The sequence below is a fragment of the Muscardinus avellanarius genome (genome assembly GCF_963383645.1).
Source record: "Muscardinus avellanarius genome assembly, chromosome: 10".
Taxonomy (NCBI): Eukaryota; Metazoa; Chordata; class Mammalia; order Rodentia; family Gliridae; genus Muscardinus; species Muscardinus avellanarius.
Window position 1 is genome coordinate 11,887,407 of NC_137796.1, and position 27,927 is coordinate 11,915,333.

The following is a 27,927-nucleotide window of genomic DNA, read 5'->3' on the forward strand; positions in this document are numbered from 1 at the left end:
AAAACACAAAATTAAATAAGGACTCCCCGGTAGCTTGGAGGTAGTATGCCCCCGAGTTCAAGCACCAGTACCACACAAAATTTTTTTTTCAAAATTATTTTGACATAAGCCAGGCGTAGTGGCGCACGCTTGTAATCCCAGCGCTTGGGAGGCTGAGACTGGAGGATCACACAGGTTCAAAGCCAGCCTCAGCTACTTAGTGAGGCTCTCAGCAACTCAGTGAGACCCTGTTTCCAAATAAAGTATAAAATAGGTCTGGGAGTATAGCCCGGAGGTAGAAACGCCCCCTGGGTTCTACCCCTAGTTCCACAAAAAACAATTATTTTGACATTCATATAGAAAACTGCACATGTGAATTGAATCACAACAGGACTGATTCTACCCCACTGCTCTGTCAAATAGAGCGATCCTCAGAGCATCCCTATGGGGAATTTTGAAGTCTGGAGAGCTGGGGCCAATCCTGGGCATGTCAGATCCCCTGTTCTCCGCTTCCCCTGTCCGGTCACCTTGGCCCTCCTGCCGCCAGGCACATGGCAGAGAGAAGAACCTGCCCCCCCCCCCCCCACAGGAGAACCCACAGAGATTTCCTACCAGGTTAGGGCTCTATGGCTGCACCCCAGACTCCCCCTAATCAGCTGAGGCAATAGAAGCCATGGTCCTAGGTCTAGTCTTGCCCTGGAAGCCCCCACCCCCTGGAGCAGAAGACAGGCTGTCTGTGGTGGGCTGCAGAACAGACCCCTGGCCAATCTTTGTGCCTTTTGGTAGCTGAGGGATCTCAGAACCTCAGGCAGAAGCCAGGCTGGGTGGCACATCCCCATAATCCCAGTACTTGGGAGACTGAGACAGGATTGGAGGTTGGTGCCTAGCCACAGCAACTTAGAGAGACTCTGTCTTAAGATAAGAAATATAAAAGGAAGCCAGGCGTGGTGGTGCACGCTTGGAATCCCAGCATTTGGGAGGCTGAGACAGGAGGATCATGGTTGGAGGACAGCCTCAGCTACTTAGTGAGGCCCTTTACAACTCAGTGAGACCCTGTTTCAAAATAAATAATAATAATAATAATAAAAAGGACTGGGGGTGTATCTTGGAGGCAGAATGTCCCTGGGTTCCACCCCCAGTACCTCAAAAATAAATAAATAAAGCAGCTGGTAGTGTTGTGTAGCTCCGTGGTAGAGAGTCCCTGGGCTGGGTCCCCAGTACTAAGTAAATAAATACGTAGAAAGAAAGGAAGAGAGAAAGAAAAGAGCCTGTCTGCTACATGTCACCGGGCACCGGGAGGCAGCAAGGCCGACCTGGCAGAAGATGCCGGCTGAGGACCAGCACGTTCGCACCCACTACCCGCAGGTGCAGCTTCGGCCCACCGTGTGGCGTGTGGAGCAGCCGGAGCAGCTGGGGGTGTTTAACCTGGGGAAAGGAAGGCTCCGTCTGGGGTCCCTGTCTTCCGGCTTAGGAAGGCTGGCCCGCTGGCTGGCGGTGGGTGGGTCCTTGAGGGGGGTCACCGGGAGACCAGACTGTCCCTAAAAGCCAGGCCAGAGCTCTTTGTCAGGGGGACAGGAGAATGAGCGGGCTGCTCCCGGGGAGTCGGGAGTTCCCCTTCCCCGAGGGTGGGGCGCAGAGGATCCCTGGGGAGCACTGCGGGGGGCGGGTACCGGGCATCCCTCTCAGCTGCGGGAGGACAAAAGGGCTCAGGAGTTCTGCCCAGTTGACCTGCTGTCTCCTCCAGCCCCTCGCTTGTCTGCACCCGGACAGCGGGACTGGACGCCCGGCCAGGGCCTCGGGCCAGACGCCCCTCACCCAGGGCCGGGAGGGGCTCCTGGACTCCAGAAGCGGATGGGTGGGCCGGAGACGGTGCGTCTGGAGGAGGCCCCGCGAAGGAGGGCCAAGGTATGGGGCCTGAGCCTCTCGGCCCGGTTGGGCCGACAGAAAAGATGCCGGGGGTCCGGGGTCCGCGCCTTTAACGCGGCCCCGGCGGAGCCGGCGGAGGGGCGGGGCGGCGCGGCGCACGCGCATGCGCGGGGCTGCGCCGGACCGTCCGGCCGCCCGGAGCCGCAGCCTCGCCGGCCAGTCCGAGAGCGGCGCGGGCCCAGCCAGCCGCCCGCCCGCTGCCCGCCGGCCCGGGAGCGGGGCCAAGATGTCCGTGCCGGTGAGTAGCGGCGCCGCCCGGGACCCCCGCGCCCCCGCCGAGGCCGGAGGCCGCCGGGCTGGGGTCGCCCGCCGGGTCTCCTCGGGTGGGGGTGGGGCGGCAGGTTGGGGGCGTCCCCCCGGGGCGGGCGGGGGTCCGCGCTGTGGCTCCTGGACGGCCGGGTCCATCGGGGTCTTTGTTGGCCCCTCCCTCCCGGCAGACCTCTGGGACAGCAGGACCAGGAGGGAGTCCGTACTGCCCCCTCCGGACCCCCCAGCAGGCCTGGTGGGGAGAGGGGTCTCTATTTTTACCCCGGAGCCCAAGTCCAGGTTGACTGAACCTGGTGTGAAGTGGGAGGGAGGTCTGTGCTGTGACCCCAGAAAACTCCCTCGGAGACCGGCCCTATTGTGCTTTGGGGACCCCCACCAGGAGGTTCGGGCCTGGGGTGGGGTGTGTCCTGTTAGGAGAAACAGCCCTCCCCCATGGATAGCGCGGTCTAGTGGGAACCGAGTCCCACCCCCAGCCCCCACGCCTTTGACTCCGTTTCTGGGAAGTTTTGCTCCCTGGATGACCTCTAGCGCCCTCCTCCAGCAGCCCCCTCCCTCCTGTCTAGGGGGCTTCTCCCCGGCCTCTCCCTCCTCTTCTTGATCCAGCAGGCCGACTTGGGCAGCCCCCAGCCCTGGCTCCACACTGGAGTGTCCCCGGGCATCTGGGTCCTTCCTTCTGAGGGTGAAATGTGATCCTGTCTCTTCCAGGTGACAGGCTCAGGTACTGGCCCAAACCCACTTTACAGAGGGACAGACTGAGGTGGGAGGTCGCACTGCATCCTGCAGGAAGGAGCACCCTCGCCTGGGAAGGCTGTGGCCTCCAGCCATTGTTTCTCTGCCGGGTCAGGGGCTTTTCCCTGTGACAGGAAGGGGCAGTGGGCCAGATCCCTACCCAGCCTGGCCCTGTCTGGGGAACCCCATCCTTTTGGTAGAGCAGACAGGAGGCTTCCTGGCAGGGCAAGTGGCCTCTTAATTAACCTCCATCGAGTGTGTAGGGATCACTGTAGGAGAGATGCTGTGTAAAGGCAAAGCATTGTTATTACAGAATTAAAGATCCCAGCTCCTGCCCGCCTCCAGAAGCCGTAATGCAGACTTACAGATGGAAAAATTAGGGCTTCCAGGCTGAGCTGATGTGAACCCCCCTCCCCATCTGTTCTGGTTCAGTGCATAATTGCCTCATCTCTAGAAATAAAAGACAGAAAATGCCTGCCAAGCCCCTTTTCTGCTTTCCTGCGAAGCTCTGGATCTCCCCCCAGGCTCAAAGCACCAGGGCACCCCCAGCCCTGCCTCTATAGACGCTGTCAGAGGAGGCCCCCTGAGCCTGCTGGAGGGCCAGGGCCTCCAGGGCAGTAGTGTGCAGGGACCGCCACTCTGCCGGTCAGGCTGGACGGGCCTCCGTGAGTCCTGCCTTTGATCTGGGTTGGTTGCCCAGTCAGTGCGGAGCTCTGGGCACAGTCTGGGACGGCCAGCCCTTGCCTTGTGGACTTTGGGCAGCTGCCCTTGGCTCTGTGCTAAGCAGCGCTCTCTCTCTCTCACTAGGGAGCGAGGTGGGTTGGGTGGGACTTGAACAGAGAGGAATCCTTGTGGGGACCTGCAGTTGAGGCCAGCGGTCTGTCCCCGCCGTGGCTAGCTCAAGTCACTTCCCACACCCGCTTGCTCGTAGCCGCGGTCCTCTTGAATTCTGTAGTGAGATGGGAGAGCTAGAAGCTCACTATTGAAGCAGAAGATGGCTTCTGTGTGCTGGGGAGACCCTGCACCGGAGGCTTCCAGACGGAGCTGCTCGCCCAAGCCCTATTCTTGGAAGCCCAAGTGGAGACTGCCCGTGTGCTCGGAACACGCTTGGGTTTTAAGCATACCCATTCATTTGGGCAGTCTTTTCCTGAATGGGGCTGACGCAGGCACTTCGGCCCACAGAAATTACAAGATGCTCAGAACTGGACGGGCCGTGATGACAGGGAGAGGAGAGGCCGGGAGGGGCTGTGCTGAGCTGCGGTGACTCCTGGTATTTGAGCAGGGGGTATGTGAGGGGCTCACCTGCCACTTGATTCCATGGAGTCTGAAGCCGAGGAAGGGGAAGGCACCCTGGTGTCACTGGCTTCCCGCTCAGTGCTCCTCTGTTTGCGGAGCACTAAGAGCAGGGCTCAGGCAGTGCCTGGTCGTCCTCTGACATCTACCTTCCCCTGGCTGTCCAATGCATGGGCCCATCTCCTCCCTCCCAGCTGCAGTTCCCACTTGCAAGTGGCAGGTTCCTGGTCAGCGTTGGCTCGGTATCTGTGTTCAGGAGTGGGAGCTGCTGGCAGCCCTGGCTGTGTCCGGCGAGTGGCGAGCTTCCAGTATGCAGAGACACCCCCTGACTCAAGTCAGCTTCTGCCGCTTGCTTCCTGTCTGTGGACCAGGTGGCGCTCCCCCAACCCCGCCGTGCGTGCGCCTTTACTGCAGGATGGTCTTTTCAGGGAGTGCGGATGCTGACCTCTGTGGGCATGGCCTGTGGACATGGGCTGGGCCTCCCAGGCCGAGGGAGGACCCACGTCTTGCCAGGGTCGCATGGCCAGTGAGAGATGGAGACGGGGTGGGACCCAAGCCTGGCAGCATCCAGAGCCATAACGCGCCCAGCATCCTGTGTGGCCTAATTGTGGGGGCCACTGCTTGTTGAGCTGTTGACAGAGGCCAAGGCTCCTGAAAGGCTAACCCTCCCGAGTTTGTGTAACCCCATTAGAGCCCCAGGGAAACCGGCAGCTCGGCAGGCTCGCAGAGGGCTGTGCAGCAGGGTCAGTCTAGTCCTGACCAGCCCAGCAGTGGCCAGGGCTCGGCCTCTGGTTGAACCTCTGTGAGCGACCCTGGGGCGTCCTCTGTGCCTGGCTCTGTGCCAGCAGGTGCTGGGCATGGGAGAGCTGGCCGGGAGCCACAGGAGCCTGCCCTGGGGCTCACAGCTGGTCTGGGCAGCCAGGCAGTGGCCAGCTGAGGCTTGTAGAAAAGACCCCAGAGGATAAGGTGAGAAGAGGCAGTGTCCAAGTCCCAGTGTCAGCTCAGCTTCCAGAGCTCCTGCCAGGGCTGGGCTCAGAGGTAGAGCGCTTGCCTAGTGGTGCAGGCCCTGCTTTTGATCCCTGCTATCACAAAAATAACAACAGAAATGCACCACCAGCCCTCTTGCCTTAGGTCCTGGCTCTGCCCGCCCCTCCCTCTGCAGAAACCTGTCCCCAGCCCTGTCCCATTACCAGGTCAGTCACTCCTGCTCAGCCTTGCAGCATCTGGGAAGGCTCCTGGCCCTGCCAGTGATTACTAGGAGGGTCATTTGGTTGCCGGCGGTCTCTCTCACGGGACTGCAGGCTTCATGAGGCAGGACTCCACAGCAGGTGGGGCCTGGTGCCTTGGCCACTGTCCTGGACCCCGACTGGGGGCCAGAGAGGCTGCCAGGGTGGGGTGTGTGCTGGTAGGCCGAGAGCAAGGGCTCCAGATGGAACGGTGGCCGCTGTGTGCCGTGGTGAGCCATGGACTCAGTGCACCTCGGTTTCCTCCTCCGAGCAGGTGAGGGATGCTGAAAGCTGTTAGTGGGAGGCTGGCGTGGCCTTTAGCAAGTTTGTTACTTTTTCCTGTCACAGGACCAAGGACCTTCTCCTGACTCCTGCACAGCAGGCTGGGAGGGGCTCCTCAGGCCAGTCAGCCTCCTGTCCTTTATTCTCCGTGGCTTGTCCATTTGGCCTCCAGTGCCCTTTTTTTTTTTTTTTTTGCGGTTCCCACTAAGGCCTTTGTGGTGGGAGGGCCCTGGCCTCTTCCCTGCCCTTCTGCAGCTGAAGAGCCCACACCATCTCTCTGTCGCTCTCTCTCTCTCTCTTTGCAGTGCTGGGGATAAAACCTGGGGCCTCACCAGTGTGCTTGCTAGGCGAGGGCTATACTGAGCCAGCCCCTAGACCCCTCCTTGTAAAGCCCTGGGTGGGCGCCATGTTCTTATCTACCAGCACTGGCCTCTAGTGGGACCGCAGGCTGGCACACAGTGCCAGGCCAGCGTGGGGCAGGGCGGCGGGCTGCAGAAGGCGCTGGTGTGGCAGGCCTGACCTCAGGCAAGGCTTGCAGCAGCCGGCTTCCATGAGGGCAGGCAGGGCCTCTCCCATGGTACCTGCAGGGGGCTCCGAGGCCGTGATGGCGAGGATGTGCAGGTGGCTCCTGCCCCCCACTTCCCACCCAGGGCCAGAGCCCTGTCCCCAGTGGTCAGCCGAGTCCCCTCTGTCCTGCCCTGAGCCTCCTCTGCACCTCTCAGCCCTCCACTTGAGCGCAGCTGTTTGCTTTCCTGCATCCAGGCAGAACCCCATTGTTTCTTTGTCTTACCCCTAGTCTCTGTGTGCTGGGGCATTGTGTCCTCAGAGCGTGGAAGGGAGCTGGGGTCAGGCTAGGGCCCTCGAGGTGCTGCCGGATGCCAGCTCTGGCGGGAGAGGTGGTCACAAGTTGCAGCTCTGGAGCTAATCTCTTTTCTAGGGGGATTAAAGGCTAAGGGGGCTTTTCAGTAATTTTAATTTATTATTTAAACCCTGCCAAATTCCAAGAAGGATTTGAAGCAGATTATAGTGGAAGACACAGCTAGTCTGGGATCATCAAAAGATCCAGAAGTATGTAATGTATGGGGAAGGAGGAAAGATTATTCCAGAAAGCCGAGGCTAAGTAGGCATAGACATTAATTTTAAGCTCCCTGACAGCCAGGGCAAAAAGGCTTAGGATTGCAATACCCAGCCTGCATTTTGTATTATAAAACATATATAACGCCACACAGTTTTTCTTCTGTACATTGTTTTATTTTTACCAGTTGAGGCTCATTTATTGAGGTAAATTTTTACATGTCATGAAATGTACCAGTGTTAAATGTATAGTTGGGTAAATTTTGAGTAATATAAGTCTCTATGTGACCATTAATGAAATCAAGATTATGAATGTCAGCCAGTCCCAATGGTGCATGCTTGTAATCCTAGTACTTGAGAGGCTGGAACAGGAGGATCACAGGTTCAAGGTCGGCCTTGGCAACTAGGGAGGCCCTGTTGCAAAGTTAAAAATATAAAAAGGCTGGGGGTTGTAGCTCAATGGTAGAGTGCCCCTGGAGTCAATCCTCAGTACTACCACCAAAGAGAGAGAGAGAAGGGGGGGGGGAGAAGAGGAGAGAGAGGAGAGAGAGAGAGAGAGAGAGAGAGAGAGAGAGAGAGAGAGAGAGAGAGAGAGAGAATATTAATGAATGTCCCAGTCATCTCAGAAAGTTCTCAAACACCACTTTGCAGTCACGTGCCCACGCCCTGCAGGGCAGACTCCAGTGATTTCCATCACCGGCCTGGGTTTTCCTGTCCTTGAACTCTGTTTAAGTTGGAACATGTAGTAGGTAGCAGGTACTCTTTTGGGTCTGACTTCTTTCAATCTAATAGTTTTCAGGAACTGGGTGTGGTGGCGCACGCTTGTAATCCCAGTACTTGGGAGGCTGGGACAGGAGGAGCGCAGGTTCACAGCCAACCTCAGCAACTTGTGAGGCCCTCTGTAACTTAATGGGACCCTGTTTCAAAATAAAGAACGCTTGGGAGGCTGAGACAGGAGGATCGCACAGGTTCGAAACCAGCCTCAGCTACGGAGTGAGGCTCTCAGCAACTTAGACCCTGTTTCCAAATAAAGCATAAAATAGGTCTGGGAGTATAGCCCAGAGGTAGAAAGCCCCTGGATTCCACCCTGAGTACCACCAAAGAAATAAAAAAAATAAAAATAAAGAATAAAATAGGGCTGGGGGTATAGCTTGGAGGTAGAATATCCATGAATTCCATCCCTAGTACCACACACACACACACACACACACACAAAGAAAACCTATTATTTTTGAGATTTTCATCCATGTGTTGAATATTAATAGTTTGCTTTTTATTTAGTATTTATTTACTATTGCTGGGATTACAAGCGTGTACCACCACACCCAGCAGTAGTTTGCTTCTTTTTTTTTTTTTTGCAATACTGGGGATGAAACCCAGGCGCATTCTACTTCCGAGCTCCATCCCTAGCCTTATTTTTATTCTTTTTTTTTTTTTGGTGGGGGGGGCTGGGGATGGAACCCAGGGCCATTTGATCTCTGAGCTACACCCCCTGCCTTATTTTTTATTCTTTATTTTGAAACAGGGTCTCACTAAGTTGTGGAGGGCCTCAGTAAGTAGCTGAGGCTGTCCGTGAACCGCGATCCTCCGGTCTCAGCCTCCCGAATGCTGAGATTACAAGCATGCACTACCATGCCCGGCTCTATTTTTTATTTTTTATTTAATTAATTTATTTATTTATTTTGCGCATCAGGGGATGGAACCCAGGAACATTCAACCTCTGAGCTACATCCCCTGCCCTATTTTTTTATTCTTTATTTTGAAACAGGGTCTCACTAAGTTGTGGAGGGCCTCAGTAAGTAGCTGAGGCTGTCTGAGAACTGTGATCCTCAGGTCTCAGCCTCCCAAATGCTGGGATTACAAGCGTGTGCCACCACGCCCAGCTATTCTTTATTTTAAAACAGGGTCTGACTGAGTTGCGGAGGGCCTCCTATGTTTTTTTTTTTTTTTTTTTTTTGCGGGTCTGAGGATGGAACCCAGAGGCATTTGACCTCCGAGCTACACCCCCTGCCCAATTTTTTATTCTTTCTTTCTTTCTTTCGTTCTTTCTTCTTTCTTCCTTCCTTCTTTCTTTCTTTCTTTCTATTTATTTATTTATTTATTTATTTATTTATTTTTTGGTGGTACTGGGGGTGGAACCTAGAGGCTTTCTACCTCCAGGCTATACTCCCAGACCATTTTTATATTTTATTTGGAAACAGGGTCTCACTAAGTTGCTGAGAGCCTCACTAAGTAGCTGAGGCTGGCTTCACACCCATGCGATCCTCCTGTCTCAGCCTCCCAAGAGAGCAGGGAATACAAGCATGCACCACCATGCCCAGCTTTTATTTTTTATTTTGCAACAGGTTCTTACTAAATTGCAAAGGGCCTCACTAAGTAGCTGAGGCTGTCCTTGAACTACAATCTTTCTGTCTCAGCCTCCCGGGATTATAAGCGTGCACCACCACGCCCAGCCCAATAGTTTGCTTTTTTTTTTTTTTTTTTTTTTTTTTGATGTCGCTGAGTAGTATTCTGAGTATCCATTCTCTTGCTGATGGATGTGTATTTTTAAGTACAATATGCCAGAACTGGTATACTGCCTATTCTGGTATTCTATGAAACCTGGTATCTGATCATGTGGTACTAGGACAAACCCTGAGAGTGATGTGTGTCCCGAGCCCTGGATCTACCAAAGTTACACGTAAGCTCAGAAAGCAGTGTGACCACACTCCTCCCTGTTCACAGCCCTTCCTGGGTTGAATTTTCTCTTCCCAGGTTAGTCGGCAGGCTAGTCTTAGCCTTCGGAGTCACTTGTGGCTTTTTTGTTTGTTTGTTTTTATGGTATGGGGGGTGGAACCCAGAGGCTTTCTACCTCCGGGCTATACTCACAGCCCTATTTTATTTTTTTTTATTTTTATTTTTTGCGGGTCTGGGGATGGAACCCAGGTGCATTTGACCTCCGAGCTACACCCCCTGCCCTATTTTTTATTCTTTATTTGAAACCGGGTCTCACTGAGTTGCAAAGGGCCTCACTAAGTAGCCGAGGCTGTCCGTGAACCGCGATCCTTTGGTCTCAGTGATCCTTTGGTCTCAGCCTCCTGAATGCTGGGATTACAAGCATGCACCACCACACACAGCTTCAGCCCTATTTTATATTTTTATTTGGAAACAGGGTCTCACTAAGTTGCTGAGAACCTAAGTAGCTGAGGCTGGCTTTGAACTTGTGCGATCCTCCTGTCTCAGCCTCCCAAGCATGGGGATTACACGCGTGCGCCTCCACGCCCACTGTCACTTGTGTTTTTTCTGGGCTCTGTCCACCCCAGAGGTCCTGGCTGGGAGGCAGCAGGGAGGAGGAGGTGTGAGGGTGGAGCCTGAAGTGGGAGCTGAGTGCACCCTTCCTTCCTCCCTCCCTCCTTAGCCCTGTCTGCCTTTCCACAGTGGCTTTAACTCTGGGAGCCCCAACCCAGCAGATGCAGCCAGGATGGGGAGGGCTGATGAGAGCCTCTCTGCCTGCCTAGCCCCTGGGGCCTTGCTGTGCTGACTCCACACTGGAGCTAGGAGCCTGCTTGCCTGCGCTATTTTTTACCAGTCTTTACTGTTATTTTTTTTTTTTTCTGTATAATGAGCCTTAGCAAAAGATTAACATGTCTGCCCAAATGCCACCTCCTCAGTGAGGCCCCCCAAGCGCCTTGTATGAAACAGCCCTCCCCGGCCCCTGCTGCCTGCTTGGTTCTCCCTCAGCCTCCCTGAGGAGGGGACTGTTTCCGTGGCGTGTGTGGTGCATGGTATCCTAGAACAGCCTGCAGCGCAGGCCCAGTCAGGCCACAGGTATATGGTAGACCCAAGCCAGCCTCCCCAGGGCTCCAGCAGAGCCTGCAGCCCTGCGCATTGCCGGGTGGATGTGGAGCAGCCGAGCCCAAGGGAAGGTTTTGTCGAGCCTCAGCTGGGGTCTGGGGTGGGGTGGGGATCTCAGGGCACCTGAGAAGGGATGTCTTCCTAGGGGCACGGAGGGCGGGGTTAGGGGCTAGGCTTAGTGAGGCACACCTGTGCCCGTGGGGTCCTGGGGAGGGTGTGCGCCGCTGCCCAGCAGGGTGGGACTGGATGTGTGGCAGTGTGGGGCGTGGCCTGCACACCTGCCTGCGCCTCAGTCTCAGGGCCTGGTGTTTACATTTCACAGATGTGCAGACCGAGGCTCTGAGGCTGGGGTTGGGCCACTTGGAATGGTTAATGTCTGCCATCCTCATAGGCCCTGGGCCACCGGGGCTGCGGAGCCCTGCTCTGCGGCCTGGAACGGCGCTGGAGGGGGAAAGGCATTGCTCCGGTGGCTGCCAGAGCTCTGCCTCCCTCTCCACTCTTTCCTGTACACTAGCCCAGGGCCCAGGGCCCCTGCTTTGACCCCAGCAGAGTGGTGGGCAGTCCTATTCTGCCCCTCCGTGGTGTGAGCACCTGTGTTCAACGGGACGGCCAGGGGTGGGTGGCAGATGGCATGTGAAGTCACCCCCCTGTCTGCTGGCCCTGGTTGCCATGGGAAAGGTGGGAGCAGATGGCCAGCTAGGGAGGCCTCTTGACCACACCCTGTCCCTGCCCAGCAGCCGGGCAGACAGAGGCGTGCATAGAGCAGCTGAGCTCTGAGGACGGCCCGCCCCCAGCCGTGCCCTTCCTTCCGCCTTGCCCCTCCCTCCCCCAGCCTGTGCCCCTCAGGAGCTGCCCCTGCCGTGGGCAAGGATGCAGGAGCCCACCCGGTTGACAGGGAGGGCCCTGGGGCTGGGGACATAGCTCCGTGGGACAGGACTGGCCTAGCAATGAGAGGCCCTGCGTTCAATTCCTAGAACTGCCCAAACAGCAACCACATGAAATCACAACCACAGAGCGAAAGGAGCACGCAGCGCCTGCCTGAGATGGGCCGGACGCCGCCGGGCCAGATTGCCTTGCTGCCCCTTGAAGCGGAGTCCGTGGGCAGAGCCCCTCTGAGGCGGGCGCCTCTCTGCAGGTGTCTCTGCTGCTTTTTAATTCTCACATTAGAAAAGCAATGAAAACCACGGGTTTGCTGCCCTATGGCCTTGCTCCTGGAAAGTACTGGCAGGGGGCTGTGTTATGGGACCCAGGGCTGGACACCCAGACTACATCCTCCCCTGGTGGCACTGTTCCGTACCTCTCACCTTCCGGCCCATCCCTGCATCCAGACCTTTGGGGCTGCCTGAGGGATGCTGAAGGCCCCCTGGCTGGCCAGGAAGGATTGGCTCCCAGTAGTAGAGCCCGCCCACCTCCACAGCCTGAGTCACCACCCCAGTGACAAATGAACTGTCTGTGGGTCACTCAGGCCTCGGAGAGCGGGGGATGGGAAAGCCCTGCGGGGCTGACACCTGCCCTGAGCGCACACACTCTGCGCTGTCTGGGGTCACCTGGGCTGTGTTTCTGTGGGGACACCCTGCATCAGCAGGGTGGGGTTAGGGGTGAGCCCTGCTGCTTCCTGGCCACGTGAGCTAGCCAGGCCTGCCAGCCTCGTGCCACACTAGGACTGGCAGTGGGGCTCTCCCCAGGCCCTACAGGGCTCCCCAGTGGCTAGGCCAAGGGGAAGGTGACCTGTGGCCCTCCGGAGACATCATTTCTTCCTGTCCCTGGGGCGTTCGGCCCTCGCCTCCGGCCTCAGGAAATCCTCTCCTGCTGCTGCTCCCAGAGCCGGCCCTCAGCTGACCGGCCCAGCCCCCTTTTGCTGCTGCTGGGAAGTGAGGGCCTCAGGAGGGAAGGGGCTCTGTGCCACCATGTTGGCCCAGCCACTAGGCCTGCTCTTCCCCCTTCCCAGGTGGACTTTCCTGCCTCATTTTGGTCTCTGGACGGCGCTCTGTAGAGCCACACAGCCTTCCTTGAGTGGTTTGGTTTGCATAAGCAGGCCCCTGGAGTTGTGCCCCCCATTGTTGATGTAAATTGTTGCTGCAGCAGGCACCGCTGGGCATCAAACAGGAGTAGTTCTTTGGTGCCCTGGCTTGGCTGCAGGGAGCTCAGGGAGCGTGGGCCTGGCCGGGGCTCTCCCCACCTAGGCTGCAGTGAGAGCAGCAGCTCCCTGCCCCCCTGAGTGGACATGGAACGTGGCCCACCCCGTCCCTGCACACTTGACTACTCCACTGCCCCCCCTGCTGGCTCCGCCTCCCCCAGCCACAGCTTCTCCAGCGCCTCCCAACTGGGGCTCTTCTCCTTTCTGCCAGTCCAACAGTGTGGTGTGTGTCTGTGCGAACCTGCTCAAGCAGGACGTGACCACCCGCTGTCCTCCATTCTGGGGAGACTCAGGGTCCCCCACCCAGGCCAGTCCTTCCCACCAGGGCCACCCTGAGGTCCCGCCCAGTCAACAGAGAGCTAGGGCACCTGACCTCACCAGTGACCAACCTTCAGTGGGGTGTGTGTGGGGTGCTGAGTGCGGTTTTGTTTAGGGGAGAGGTGCTTGGATCTCAGGGGCCTGACCTTTCAGAGTGTCTGAGTGCCATAGGGGTCCTTGGCTTCAAGCCAGGAGCGCCCCTGTCCCTAGGCTCCCTTCCTCTTGCAGGCACAGTAGGCCGGCCGAGGTCCAGCAGCCCACCATCCCCTTTCCCAGCCACCCGCTCTGTCCCTGGGAATGTGTAGGGTGGAGCTGGTAAGGTGGTCTCAGTCTCATCACCTGTCCACCGAGGCCAGTGGTAAGCCGTTGGGCAAGGCTGCTGTGGGTGAAGTGAGCCTGGCTGGCCTAGGGCCAGCGCAGAGGCAGCCGAATCCCTGAATCCCCGTCCGCGTGTGCGCGCTCACAGTTGGGGCTGGGGTGGGTGAGGTTCCATCTCCCCTAAGCCCCAGCCAGAGCCTGCTAGGGTGCCCCTCCCCCCACCAGCCTGGAGGGGCATCCCTGGCTCCAGACCCCCCCCCCCAACACAGTGGAGCTTCCATCCTGGGGGCTTATTTCCAAAGCGGAAATGCCATTCTGGGAGGCACTAGCTGGGGGGGGGGGGGTTAAGTGGAAAGGGAGCAGATTTTTGAAATGCCTGTGTCTGAGCCCAGTTCCCCTCCCCCACTTCCACCACCCACACCAAGTCCCACCCACACCAGCAGCCCCACCCCCAGTGCCACTTTAATCCAGCTCCAGAGAGAGAGGAGGGTCTCCCATTCCCAAGGTCCAGGCAGCCAGCCACCTCCTGTTCCTTCCGCTCCCCTTTGGGTCTTCTCTGTGCTTCCCGTTTGCTGCAGGGACCTCCAGCCTGGAGGCCTGGCCCTGCCCCTCCCCTCAGAGGTGGAGGCCCCACGCAAGCTGAGGACTGCTGCAGCCCCAACACAGAGCTGGTGCAGAGCCTCCTGGGAGCCTGGTGTGCCAGCCTCTCACCTGGTGGCTGTGCCTGGGACCGGCAGGAGGGGTGCTCCAGGCTGATTCTGAGAGGGTCTTCTGCAGGAAGTGGGCTGTGTTGAGGATGATTGGGGAGAGCAGAGTGTTGTCTTCTGTCCCCTGCTTCTTCAGGAGCCCTCTGCTGGGAGTTCTGGCCAGTGGCTCCTGAGCCAGAAGCCTGGGGGAGTCGGGAAGGTGGGACTCAGGAATCCGTTTTAACCAGCTCTGTCTGTAAAACGGTATAGCAATATTTTACAGATGAGGAAAGAGCCAGAGATGCTGAGGTACTGCCACAGTGGCACATCTGCCTGTGAGGTGGGGACAGATGTGGGTCTGCCCGGAGCCTGCGTGTCACAGGTGATGCCTAGAGACCTGTGCTGGTGAAACCAGGTCTGCCCACTGCTTGCCTGGTGCCAGGAACTGCCTCATAGGCGCCAAGGGTGGTTGGCTGTCCAGGGTCTAGTCTGGTCTGGAGGAGTTTCCATCCTAGGTCTTCCTGCAGACCACGGCCCCGGGGTGCTGGGCTCTGCTTAGAGAGGAGTGGGAGGTTGGCACCTCTACCTCCCGCGGGTTGGAGGGGGGAGTCTGCGGCTCCCGGGCGCCTGGTTCACCGTGGGGTGCGGCAGGGCGAGCCCTGGCCCTGCTCTCCCTGGGCTGCAGGGGCCAGCTGGAATCCCGAAGGTCCGAGGAATGCAGAGGGAGGGGAGGCTGCCTGTGAAAAGGTCAGGCGGGCAGCTCGCGACCTCCTCGCTTTAGCTTCATTTCCTGGGGTCCTTCCACAGCAGGTCTGGCCACAGTGGCGCAGTGGTGTTATTTTCTGCAGGCTGGGGCACGCCCCCCCCTTTTACCCTGTAGCTCCAGATACGAGACCGATGGTCCGGTGGACACGCGTGGGACGGCCAGAGGTTGGTGGTGGGACAAGCAAAAATCGACCCGAGGCGGGGGTCCGGAGCGCCCAGCGCGCGGGAGGAGGGGGCGACCGGAGGAGTCGGCGTCGGCGTAGACCCTCGGCGTAGACCCTCGTACGCTCTCGCCGGGGCGGGAGGCGGGGACCCGGCTGGGAGCGGGCGGGGCGGGCGACGCGCTCGCGGCGGGCGGGGCTCATTTGCATGCGGGGCCGCGGTGGCCAATGGGCGCGCGGCCGGGCATGCCGGGAGCCGGGCTGGGCGGCGGCGGCGGAGGCGGCCGGACCGATCCCGGCCGAGCGGCCGCGGCCCCGGAGCTGCAGCGCGGGCCAGGCCTCGGGCCGCCGCCGGGCACCATGAACTACCTGGTGAGCGCGGGCGGCTCCGGCGGGCGGGCCGGCGTCCAGCGGCGGCGTTTCCCGCGGGACCCGCGGGTCCGGGAAGCGGGGGGCGCGGGCCGGACCCTCCGCCGCTGGACCGGGGACCCGGGCGCCGGCGGGAAAGTTCCTGGATCCGGGAAAGTTGCTGGCCGCCCGCCCGCTGTCCCCGGCGCCGGGCTCAGTGACCTTGGGCCTCCGCGCCCAGCCTCCAGCCTCCGTTTCTTGGGCCCCGAGGCGGCTCGGAGGGCCTGGCGGTGGAGGGGAGCTGGCAGGTGGGCGGCGGCCCGCCCTTTCGCCTGCCATGGGGAGTGGGCGCATCGCGGGAGCCGAGGGCCGGGCGAGCAAGTGCGTGGCGCCCGGGAAGTCGGAGCGCCTGGCTCGGGCCGGTTAATGATTCACCGCGGCCGCCGGCGCTGGATTCCGGGAGCGGGGGTGGTGCACCTGGGCCCGGGCGCCAGGGGGTGGTCGGGGCGGCGTGGGGTCCGCCAGCCCGCGGAGCCGGGGTGCCAGCCTTGGTGTGCGCAGCCGGGGCCCCAGGTCCGCGGGGAGCTGGGAGCCCGGGGAGTGGAGCGGAGGGATGAGCTCCGGCTCGGTGTGGGCGCTCACGTTCCCTGCACTCGCTGCTGCGTGGAGCTGAGCCCGGGGAGGTGTTGAGGAGCCGAGGAAGCTGAGGTTTGCTGAGGATAGGCAGGCTGGGGGCCCGGGCTAAGTCTGGGGGGCACTGAGAATCCCACACTTGAGGGCAGCAGCCCCTTTACTCTCAGCAAAGCCCCTGTGGGCTGTGTGACCTTGGTTTCCTTCCTCCGCACCCTTGCTTCAGGCAAGGTCTGTGATTGGAGGCACTCCCACCAGCCTGGGTTTGCCGAGGCTTTGGTCACGCTCGCAGAATGACCGTGCACCTTTTCCAGCCAGGTGAGCAGGTTTCCTGTAGTACTGAGCTGGGGGACGCTCTTTTTGCTCGGCTGGAAAGCTGGGCGAGTGAGGCCGGGCAGGTCAGAGGGCAGGTGTGGGTGAGGGTCAGAGCCCGGGGCAGGGGGAGTGGAGAGAGGGCCCCCTGGGGGAGGGCTGCTGGCACACCCTCCTGGCACTGGCAGCCACCTTCCGTTTGCCCTGGGCAAGGAAGGAGCCCAGCGCAAGCTGGGTGGAGTTAGGGCAGGGCAGCCCCGGGACCTGCCAGGAAAGTCACCTTTGCCTGGGGGGAGGAAGCTGGGGCCTCTGGCTTTCACTGGCTGTGCTGAGCAGGAGTGGGAGCCCTGTGTGCTGGCACCAGCTCCCTAGGTCTAGCCAAGGGAGGGAGGCAAAGGCAGTGCCACTGGGGCATCTTGTCTGCCTAGGAAAGACCCCCAGAACAGCGGGGACAGATGGGGAGACTGAGGCACAAAGGGAGTCCGTGGTCCTCAGAGAACTGATCCAGAGCCTGGTGTCCGTGCACTACGCTGGGCCTGGACAGTTCCTCTGCTGCCCCCAGGGACAGGCAGCCATGCAGCGGAGGAGGTGTGCTCCCAGGAGGTGTCCTGGAAAGGGAGGACGAACATTAGTCAGACTTGAAGTTAGGGAGTGGAGTGGGTGATGGGGGTTGTTCTCCTAGCTGTGCGCTGAGCCCGGGCGCTCCTGAGGCAGGCAGGGTGGGGCTGTGTCCCCGAGGAGGAGTGGGGGGGCTTGAACTCCAGTTATGTGCTCTCCCACACTCTGCACCCCGTCAGCCGGGCACCGAGCACCGAGGACCTGAGCCCAGAACCTGGCTGCTCAGGTGTCCACAGGAGGCCAGGGAGGGTGCTGCTAAAGCCACTGCCCCAGACCTCCACCCTGGGCACCCAGACCTCTCCCTCCCTCGGGGCCCCATTGGAGCCTGGGCGGGGCGAGGTGGGGTGCTCAGGACCCTGGCCAGTGTCCCTCCGGGTGGATCTCTGGCGTGAGGGAGGAGGGTGTGGGTGTGACTGAGTTGTGCCCACACTGATCGGCCTGCATCCATTGGCCACTGGGGCTCTTTGGACAAGCAGATAGAATGTCCCAGAAATAAACTAGGCTCGTGTTTGTGGTGGTTGTGGGTATGAAGAGCGCCAGTGTTTCCGAGTGCCTGCTCTGTGTGACACTGTGTTTGGGGATGGGTGGGCGTGTGTGCGTGCGCATACGCACGCATGTGTATTCCAGGTGAGGATAAGTCAGAGTGGGAAAGGCTTGTGAGATTTCCACTCTTGGACTCCGTGACCCCAAGTGTGGCCCCGGGAGCCCCAGCTCCATTTCATCTCAGGGCTCCAGACCTGCCTCTGCTGCGTTCTGACTGTCTGGACCACACAGCTGCCGTCCTGAGCCTCATTTTCCCTCTCTGTGAGGTAGAGGCAACCCTAGGGCTGCCCGAGGGTGAAATGAGATGACGGCTGAGTGAAGCAGCTCTGCCTCCGGCCTGGGGTGAACGTGTGTTCTCGTTATCATCGGGATCCTCTCGGTCGGTCGTGCCCGTCGCCCATTTCCTTGTGTTGTTCCGGCTCCCACCTTGGGCTGGCTCTTGAGTGCTGAGAACACGTTTGCTGGGTGAATGATTGCAGGCCAGATGTGGCGCCTGCCTGGCAGAGGGTCCAGCTCAAAGGCTCCTTGGAGAAGAAGCCTTGCAAAGTCCTCCCTGAGCACTCCCAGCCGGCACCGCCCCAGACTCAGACTCTGGGGCCCTCCACAGCACCTCCAGGGCTCCCGGGGCAGCTGGCAGAGCCCAGGAAGACTCTGCTGCCCATCGGTGGCCGCAGGTCTCCTGATGCTGCTCCACACCTCAGGACCCACCCAGCCTGGGCTCTGTGCCCCCTTGGTCTGGGACACAGTGAGGGCCATTCTCAGCCAGGAGGGCTGAGGGGCGGCCCTGCTGGCTCCAGAATGCAGCAACCAGGAGCTGTTTGGAGTGCTCTTAGGGTACTGCCAAGGAAGACAGGCCTGTCCCTCCTTGTACCCGGTCAGGGGCCATGTACTGGGCAGTTATAAGCCATGTTGGTCGGTACTGTGAGGTGAGGAGGGGAGGAGCTGGTACCCTCAGCATCCTGGGAGCCTTCATGGAGGAGGGTTCCAGGAGGTGGGAGTACAGAGCTAGAGGTGTACCATCAGGCAGCAGCCTGTAGGGTGCCTGCACACAGCGGCCGGCAGCACCCACCTGCACGAGCTGTGGGGCCCTGGCTGTGCACCCACTTGTGCCCTTGGCAAGCTTGGGTCGTACCACTACACCCAGCAGTGACGGAGCCTGACGCTTCCAGCTCCAGCCACAACACAGGTATCCTGTGGTCTTCCGCGCACAGGGGCCCAGAGGAAAAGACTGGGGCTCTTGGGACGTGTTCAGAGCAGGAATGCACAGGGTTGTGTGGACTTTGCCCCACGTGGGCTTATCTGACCACTGTTTGAATGACATTTATGAAGCCATCCCGTCAACCTCCCACGGGGTCCTGCCAGGTGACCGGCCTCTGCTCTCCTGTGTCACGGCCCCCCAGCCCCGTTCCGCTCCTTCCTCAGCATCACGGCTCTGCCTGTCCCCTGTCCCACTTCTCCGGTGTGAGTCACCTGAGATGGCTCTTCCTTGGGAGGCTGTCTCTGGCTGTGTGTGTGTGTGTGTGTGTGTGTGTGTGTGTGTGTTTAATGGGCCCTGAGTGTACTGGGCACTCTACTGCTAAGCTGTAACCCCAGCCGAGGCAAGTTTTGTCTAGCCCTATGCAGTGTAAGCCCTAAGCTGATGGGGCCCTGCAAAGCTGTCTGTAAGGACTCAGGCAGAAGCTGGAGGGGTAGCTCAGCGCTCAGCAGTAGAGTGCTTGTCTTATGTGCACGAGGCCCTGGGTTCAGTCCCCAGCATCACACACACATACACACACACAAAAAAGGAAAGTAAAAAATAGTCTAGTGAAACTGGGGCTGCTAGTCCAGTAGAGGAGAGAGAGGAGAGGCAGGATAGCAGGGCTGGGTCTAGGCTTTAGCTGTTGCTGGGGACTTGAGAGAGAAGGCAGGGGCAGCATGGCCTTGCGGAGGCGCAGTAGGTTGGGCACCAGTGCCCCAGACTCAGGCTGGGCGGGGGAAAGGCGGCTCAGGGGCCCTGGGCCAGAGCACACCAGCTGGTGTGGGCGAGGGTGCTCCTGGTGCCAGGCGCCCGTGCCACGTGCCAGCCCGATTCCAGCTGCCCCGGGCTACAGTTGCAGGGCACTTGGCGCTTTGGCCGGCTGGGAGCTCGCTGTGGTGGGGCTGGCAGCCCCGGAAAGCCAGAGGCCCGGGTGGCTCACCTGGGCCAGCAGACCCTCTCCCTCCCTTCTCCCCCTCCACCCTCTGCAGAACCCCTGTGCTCCCTGGTTTTGCCCCCAGCCTGCCTAAATTCCCAGTGGGTGGGGCCTCCCTGCCAGCCCTCCCTGGGCTGCCCTCTTAAGAGGTGAGGGACCTCTGCAGGGCAGCCCCCTCCGCCCGCACCCCACCCCCTGACTTGGCTGGAAGGGAATTTTCCCGTGACTCATTCTGCTGGCACTTCCTGTGGTCACCAGGGCAGGGGCTGGGGGACCCGTCCAGGAGGCTGTGTGTTCTGGGGTCACTGGGGGAGGGTGGGCTGGGCGTCCCGCCCTGTGACGTGACGGGATGTGATTCCTGGAGGCAGGCTGCAGACCATATTTGGAGAATTTGCTTTTCTTGTGGCAGCCTGGGGATGGGGCACTGAGCTTGGTGGGCCATAGGGCAGTCCTGCCATTGCCTGCTCCTGCTGGGCTCTGGGTTCTGAACCTGGTTCAGCTGCCTTTGTCCCATCATGCCTTGTAGCCTAGGAGGTGCTTTCTGTTTTCTTTTTTAGAGTATGTATTTTTTTCAACCTCAAAGCAAGAGATGCTCATTAAATAAAAATTGAACAAAATCCTGCAAACCAAGAAGAGAAAGCATTCCCCGTTGTCTTGAACATTACCATGGTGGTCTGACCCTCTCCGCATTTAAAGATTTTGACTGATGTTTTAATAAGGCATAATTTATGCTTCAGTAATTTGTTTTTGTTGTTGTTGTTTTAGGTACTGGAGATGGAACCCAGGGGCATTCTACCTCCAAGCTACACTCCCAGCCCTATTTTTTATTTACTTTGATTTTGTTTTTCTTTTTTTGGTGGTACTGGGGTGGAACCCAGAGGCTTTCTACCTCTAGGCTATACTCCCAAACCTATTTTATATTTTATTTGGAAACAGGGTCTCACTAAGTTGCTGAGAGCCTCACTAAATGACTGAGGGTGGTTTCAAACTTGTGTGATCCTCCTGTCTCAGCCTCCCAAGTGCTGGGATTATAAGCATGCACCACCACACCTGGCTTTTTATTTACTTTGAAATGGGGCGAAATGGGGTCTCACCAAGTTAGGCCTCACTAAGTACCTGAGGCTGGTCGTGAACCTGTGATCCTGTCTCAGCCTCCCAAGTACTGGCATTACAAGTGTGCGCCACCACAGCTAGCTCTTCAGTGTATTTTTAATTTTATTGTAATCGTGGAACAGACAGGGTTCCCTAGTATTAGCAATTTCTTGGTGGGGCTCACCTTAGCTGCCAGGTGAGTTGGCCTGGGCTCCGTCTGCCTTTGGGCCTTAGCCTTGTGGCTCCTGACTCTCTGGCCCTTTCTGGGGCCAGAGGCTCAGAGGTGCCCTGGAGAGAGGAGTTCCCAGCCAACACTCGGGCAGGGAGTGGCCAGTGGGCTGGAGTTGTGCTCTCAGGAATGGCGTGTCCCCAGTGCCAAGCACCCTGGCTGCCGGCCTGCACCCCAGGCACTGCCCTCCTCGCTCCTGCACTCAGTGATGGGCCAGTGACATGGGAGATGGGGTTCTGGAGGACTTTCTGGCTTCAGTTGCTGGCATGGAGGGAGGAGGGTTCCTGCCCCTTCCTAGGCTCAAGGCTTGGGGGAGTGCCCCCACTTCTCTGTTCAGGGCCAGCCCCCACTCCCTGTCCCAGGGCTGGTGGCCCTTTCTGCCACCTGGAGTTCTGGTGCCTGGTGGACTCCTTGGAGGCGGAGGCCAGATAACCATTCTGGGCTGGTGAGGAAGAGCACAGAGCTGTGAGTGGCCGGAAACCAGAGGCAGCTGTGTGGCCTCTCTGGTGCCCAGCCCTGCCTGCCAAGGTCTCTGCCCATCTTCGCTGCCCCCAGGGCCTCCTCTGGGCCCGCTTACCCATGAGTGAGGCCTGAGGCCGAAGAGGCGGAGAAGCCCCGGCCTCAGCCCTGCGGGCACCTCCCTTGCTCCTGCCCTTAGCTCTGTCTTGGTTTTGGCCTGAGCCTGGCACCCAGGCTGTCGGTAAGGGCAGTGGCAGCAGGGCATACCAGTGATGCTAGAAGCCCTTGGACCGTGCCCTCCAGGCTCTCGCCCCTGTGCCCGCCACTCCCTGTCTGCCTGCACTGGTCCTCCTGCCCCCCGGTCACACGGCTCTCTAGCCTGCACAGGTCACCTGCCTCTTGGGCCACATGCAGCACGTGCCCCTGGCAGGAGGATCTGCCCACCGTAACAGGATGGCAGCAGTGCCCACTCCTGAGGTAGATGTGAGAATTGCCGGGAGCTCCACTAAATGCCGCCACAGTGGTGCACGCCTGTGATCCCAGTACTTAGGCGGCCGAGACAGGAAGATCGCAGGTTCAAGGCCAGCCTTAGCAAATTAGTGAGGCCCTTAGCAACTTAGTGAGACTCTATTTCAAAATAAAAAGGGCTAGGGGTATATCTCAGAAGTACAGTGCCCCTGGGTTCAATCCCCAGTACCAGAAAATAAACAAAACCCAAACAAGAGCTGCATTAAAGGGGGGCTTTGCTCGCTTTCCTTGGCCATCTTGGTCTGCATAGCCCCTTTTTTGTTTCACTTTAATTTCCCTGTTCATTCCTGACACTTGTCTCAGTCTCCTCCCTCTCCCAGAAGCACCTATGGTAGCTAATGGAATGTGCCTGGGATCTGTCCCTGGATAATTATCTTTGATACATAGAGAGTGTTGTTTTGCAGACCTCTGTAGTATTTACAAGGAAGGTTCTGTCTATTTTCAGTTTTTGTGTGTGTATGTGGGGGGTATGATACCAGAGATGGAACCCAGGGGCCTTCTACCTCTGGGTTTACCCCAGCCCTATTTTATTTTTTATTTAGAAACAGGGTCTCATTAGGTTGCCAAGGCTGGCTTTGAACCTGCAGTCTTCCTGACTCAGCCTCCCAAGTCCTGGGACTATAGGCATGTGTCACCACACCCGGTTTGTCTTCTGCTTTTTAATTTGAGAAGCAAGAACCAGGTGGTCCTGTGCAGTGATGCGTAGGTCCCCAAGTGCTGGGTGCTGCTGAAGTGGGCGGGCCTGTGAATGCGCCACTGGCACATCCTGGGGCACCACTTCCCAGGTCCTCGTACTCCCGATGGGCACGTAGTAGGGCCACAGGTAGGTAGACCTAATTCTTGTCTCTGCTTGCTGGAGCCATTTGTTTTCTTTCTTTTTTTTTTTTTTTTTTTAGTGTGATACTGAGGATATAACCCAGAGAGGCCTTCTACCTCCAGGCTACACTCCCAGGCCTATTTTATGTTTTATTTGGAAACAGGGTCTCACTAATCACTAAGTAGCTGAGGCTGGCTTCAAACCTGTGTGATCCTCCTGCCTCAGCCTCCCAAGCGCTGGGATTACAAGCGTGCACCACCACGCCCGGCTTGCTGGAACTCTTTGACCATTCAGCTTCCTCTTGGAGAACTCTTCATGATTTGTGGGGTTTCTCTTGGTGTTCTTGTCTTCTCCTTGTTGACTGTAGGCGCTCCTCCAAATTCATGATTAATCACCGCATTTTGTTTGTTTGTTTTGGTGGTGCTGGGGAATTAAACCTAGGGGCAATCTACCTCCATGCTACACCCCCAGTCCTATTTTTTGTCTTCTTTATTTTGAAACAGCGTTTCACTAAGTTGCCCAGACTGGCTCTAACTTGTGATCCTCCCATCTCGGCTTCCCAAGTACCAGGATTAAAGGCTTGTGCCACTGTGCCTGGTGATTACCCGTTCTTACTCATCTTGTGTGTGTGTGTGTGTGGTACTGGGGGCGGAACCCAGGGGCTTTTCTACCTCTGGACTACACTTCCAGACCTATTTTATACTTTATTTGGAAACAGGGTCTCACTAAGTTGCTGAGAGCCTCACTCAGTACCTGAGGCTGGCTTCGAACCTATGCGATCCTCCTGTCTCAGCCTCCCAAGCGCGGGGATCACAGCGTGCGCCACCACGCCCCGCTGCCACTCATCCCAGAACTGGACTTTCCCCTGTGGTTTCTCATCAGCTTGTGTAGAATGCGAGGTGGTGTCCAGGTGGCGTGGTCCTCAGGCAGCGAGGCGTTTCCGCTGCCCCGTGATGAGCTTGGCCTTCCCTCGCTGCTCTTTAGCGCCTGTTCGCAGGCCCACGGGAGTTGTGGCTCGTCCTCATGGCCAGGACAGGTGCCCCGTACCTTTGCTTTGAAGAACTGGCCTGCTTATTCATGGATCTCTATTCCTTCATCACACTCCTTTATTTTTCCTCTGGTCAGATTTCTCAAAAAACAAAGCCACATATAGTGGTATACATCTGTATTTCCAGCCACTCGAGAGGCTGAGGCAGAGGATTGCAAGTTTAAGGCCAGACTGTGTAATTTATTTGTTCCAAGATAACATAAAAAAGGCTGGGTATGTGCAGCTCGGTGGTAGAGCATTTGCCCAGCATGTGCAAGGCACTGGGTTCAGTCCCCAGTGCACAACAAACTAGCCCTGCCAGTGTTTTTATTACAGCTATAATGAATTCATACTACTCCCTTCTTGACCTGAGGGTACATTTTAAGACCCCCGTGAAGGCCTAGAAGAACCTCAGATGGTATTGAACCCCAAATGTTCTGTTTTTTCCTATAATGCGATCTTTTCATAAGGCTTAACTTACAAAGTAGACACAATAAGAGAGTAACAGTAACTAGTAATAGAACAGTTGTAACAGTGTATTGTAACAAAAGTTGCATGAATATGGTTTCTCTTTCTCTCCAAATATCGAATTGTGCTTTCACCTTTTCTCTTAAGGGAGGCATTTTTACAGCGGGGCGTGGTGCCACACACTTGTAATCCCAGTATTTGGGAGGCTGAGACAGGAGGATTGCAGTTTTGAGCTTCAGCAAGCAGTGAGACCTGCCAACCTAGCAAGACCCTGTTTCAAATAAAAATAATATAGGGCTGGGGGTGTAGCTAGGAGGTTCAATCCCTGGTAGCACACATGCACAAAAGGCACTTCACAACTTTGACTGGAGCTTGAACCTCGGTGCATTCTGCCTCTGAGCTCTACTCCCAGCCCTGTTTTAGTTTTTGTTTTGAAACAAGGTCTAATGAGTTGCTGAGACTGGCCTTGAACCTGCTATCCTTCTGTCTCAGCCTCCCAAGAAGTGGGATCACAGGCGTGGGCCACCACACCTGACTGGAGCCATTATTAGGTAGGATAAGGGTCCCTTGAGCTCCCGCACTGAGGTGCTGTTGACTGTGGGTCTGATGCCCAGGATGGTTGCCAGGTGACCGACAGGCGAGTGGCCCACGCTGCGCAGACCTGTGGACACCGGGACGACCGCGCTCCAGGCAGGAGAGAGCGGCATGGTGCGGTATTGCATCGCTCTCAGAACGGTGTGCAGTAAAAACGTAGGGATTGCTCACTTCCGTAATTTTCCGTTTAGCAATTTTGGGCTGTAGTTGACCATGGGTACCTGACTGAAACCACAGAAAACCAAACCAGGGACCAGGGGGTCCACTGTTCTAAGAAAATGGGCAAATGAACCTTTCATCTCACTGAGCTCGGCACATTTTCCCCTTTATCCAGGTTTTTCCTCCAGCACTTTGATAGCGCTCACTCATTTTCTCCCCTGCAGTCCTGTGCAGTTGTTCTTGAGTAGCTCCTGGGTAACTTGGAGCTTCTGTTGTGGTCGGCGTTTCTGCTGGGTGCGCGGCCGTGATGAGGCTGGAATTGCCGCTCTCTCCCTGTGCCGCGCGCCTCCCCCCGGCAGGTCCCCCTTGGTGACTGCGCTGGTCAGTCCATCGCCAAGACCAGGTGCTGACCAGGGCTGAGCAGGGAGAGCATCCTGTTTCCTTCTCAGCCTTGAGGGGAGGTGTTTGCGGTTTCTCCACTGATTACTGGTTTGTTGGTAGATAGATAGGAATTCCTCTCTGCCTTTGTCTGTGTGTGGTACTGTGGTACTAGGGCTTGGACCCAGGGATAGTCTACGACTCTGAGATACACCCTGTTTTATTTATTATTATTTATTTATTTATTTTGGTGGTACTGGGGTTCCTGGAAGCCCTTCTACCTCCGGGCTACACTCCCAGACCTATTTTATATTTTTATTTTGGAAACAGGGTCTCTTAAGCCAGTGAGGCTGGCTTCGAACCTGCGCGATCCTCCTGTCTCCACCTCCCAAGCGCGGGGATAACAAGCGTGCGCCAACACACCTGGCCACCCTATTTTATTTTGAAACAGGATCTCACTGAGTTGCTGAGGCTGGCAGCAGATCTGTGATCCTCCTGGCTCATCCTGCCAAGTACTGGGATTATAGGAGTGCACCCCACTCAACTTACTTTCTCCCTGTGTCTCTGTCTCCGTCTCTGTCTCTCTGTCTTCCCCCAGTATTTTTATCTTAAGAAGCTATGACTAGGCATAGTAGTGCCCCTGGGTTCAATCCCCAGTAAAACACACACACAACAGGAGCTGTAATTTTTGTCGAGCTATTTTCTTGTGTCTCCTGGGATAATCACCCCCTATTTCGTGACTTGGCGGCCCTGCCTTGTGTGGGCGTGGATTTTAGGAGCATCTTCAGAGCCTCCTCTGGGGTGTTTATGGTGACTGCTGTGGCTGAGAAGATTTTGAGGGACACTTAACTCAGAAGATACACGAGGGTCAGTGGGCCTTTCTGCCATGGGTCAGGAGAGGACACTGGGGACAAAAGCCCCATGAACCCCTTATCCCAGAGGGTGGGAGCTGGGTGAGCCCCTGTGCCACCCTCCTGACCTCATGCCCACATCTGTCCTCTTCCCCAGAACGTGCTGGCCAAAGCCCTCTATGACAACGTGGCTGAGTCCCCGGATGAGCTCTCCTTCCGCAAGGGCGACATCATGACGGTGTTGGAGCGGGACACACAGGGCCTGGACGGCTGGTGGCTCTGTTCTCTGCATGGGCGCCAAGGCATCGTGCCCGGAAACCGCCTCAAGATCCTGGTGGGCATGTACGACAAGAAGCCAGCAGGGCCCGGCCCCGGCCCCCCTGCCACCCCAGCGCAGCCTCAGCCTGGCCTTCCCCAGAGCCCCCTGGCTGCGGCGTCCCAGCCTTCCCAGTACACACCCATGCTCCCCGCGCCATACCAGCCCCAGTCGGACAGCGTCTACCTGGTGCCCACTCCCAGCAAGGCTCAGCCAGGCCTCTACCAAGCCCCTGCGCCCAGCCCGCAGTTCCAGACACCCCCGGCCAAGCAGACATCCACGTCCTCCAAGCAGCCGCCCCTTCACCCATTCTCTAGCCCGGCCTCAGACCTCTACCAGGTGCCACCGGGGCCTGGAAGTCCCGCCCAGGACATCTATCAGGTGCCACCTTCTGCTGGCATGGGGCACGACATCTACCAGGTGCCCCCGTCTATGGACTCTCGCAGCTGGGATGGGACGAAGCCCCCAGCAAAGGTAAGGCTGCCTGGCGCGGCTGTGCCGCCTTCGCTCCCGCACTGGGTCTCAGGTGGAGCGTGTGGGCAGCGTCATCTATCTGGGCATGAGGATGCAGGCGTGGGGCTGGCCTTGGAGATGAGGAGACTGCAGACAGGCAGTGTATGCTGGGGGGGGACACTGGCAGGGAACTCAGAAAGAGTGTGAGCTTTGGGGTGGCACCCGAAGGGGGAACTAGGCGTGGAGGGCCGCGTGTCTGCTAGGAGGGTGCACCGCATCTGGAGGTGAGCGGGGTAGTGTTGCCCGGTGGGCGCCAGCCATCATCTCTGTTCTCTGGCCAGCAGAGAAGGGAGGGACAGAGGAGGCTGCTGTCTCTAGTGCTCCTTCCTGGAGGTTCCCGGTTCCTTCCACACCTTTTGTCCAGAACTTAAGCCTGTGCTAGCTTGCACGGAGCCCAGGCAGTGGGGCCTTGCCAGGTGGTCACATCCCACGCCTGCTCACCTGGGGAGGGAGGCTCGGAGGGCTCCTGGAGCACCCTCGGCCGGCACTGCGCCATGACCTCCAGAGCCCGCGAGGGCGAGGGAGCCAGCTCCCGGCTTGGTGTATCAGCCCAGGGCTGGGGGGTGCAGGGCCATCTGGCTGTCCCTGACCCACGGGTGGGACAGGCCTCTGTCTGGCTGAGCCTGGCACCCTCAGCTTCCTGGCCGGCATGCTTCCATGCCACCCTGCACCCATCTCTGCGGACAGAGCAGGGCTGAAGGGGTGGCGAGGCAGCCCGGCCACTCGCAGGCTGAGTCAGGAGCAGCCCTTCCTCACATTCAGCTGAGCTGTGTCTTCCTGGGCCGAGGCCCCTTCCAGAGCCGAGGCGTGGAGTTTCCTGGGCCTAGAAGTAGAGGTGTCTTCTAGTCTTCTAGATTTATTTTTTAGGGGGTGTGTGGT

The 27,927-nt window shown here is 58.1% G+C and overlaps 1 protein-coding gene across 1 annotated transcript in view; it reads left to right on the forward strand.

Annotated features, from left to right (window-relative positions):
* BCAR1 (BCAR1 scaffold protein, Cas family member) overlaps positions 1 to 27,927 on the forward strand; it is a gene marked incomplete at both ends in the record, with an annotated part of 62,736 nt that overhangs the window by 23,513 nt on the left and 11,296 nt on the right. The window contains 5 exons of the mRNA XM_080703472.1: positions 1,345 to 1,473; positions 1,547 to 1,645; positions 1,724 to 1,848; positions 1,924 to 2,143; positions 26,377 to 27,009. Coding sequence (XP_080559598.1) covers positions 1,345 to 1,473; positions 1,547 to 1,645; positions 1,724 to 1,848; positions 1,924 to 2,143; positions 26,377 to 27,009 — 1,206 coding nt within the window. The remainder of the gene's footprint in view (positions 1 to 1,344; positions 1,474 to 1,546; positions 1,646 to 1,723; positions 1,849 to 1,923; positions 2,144 to 26,376; positions 27,010 to 27,927) is intronic.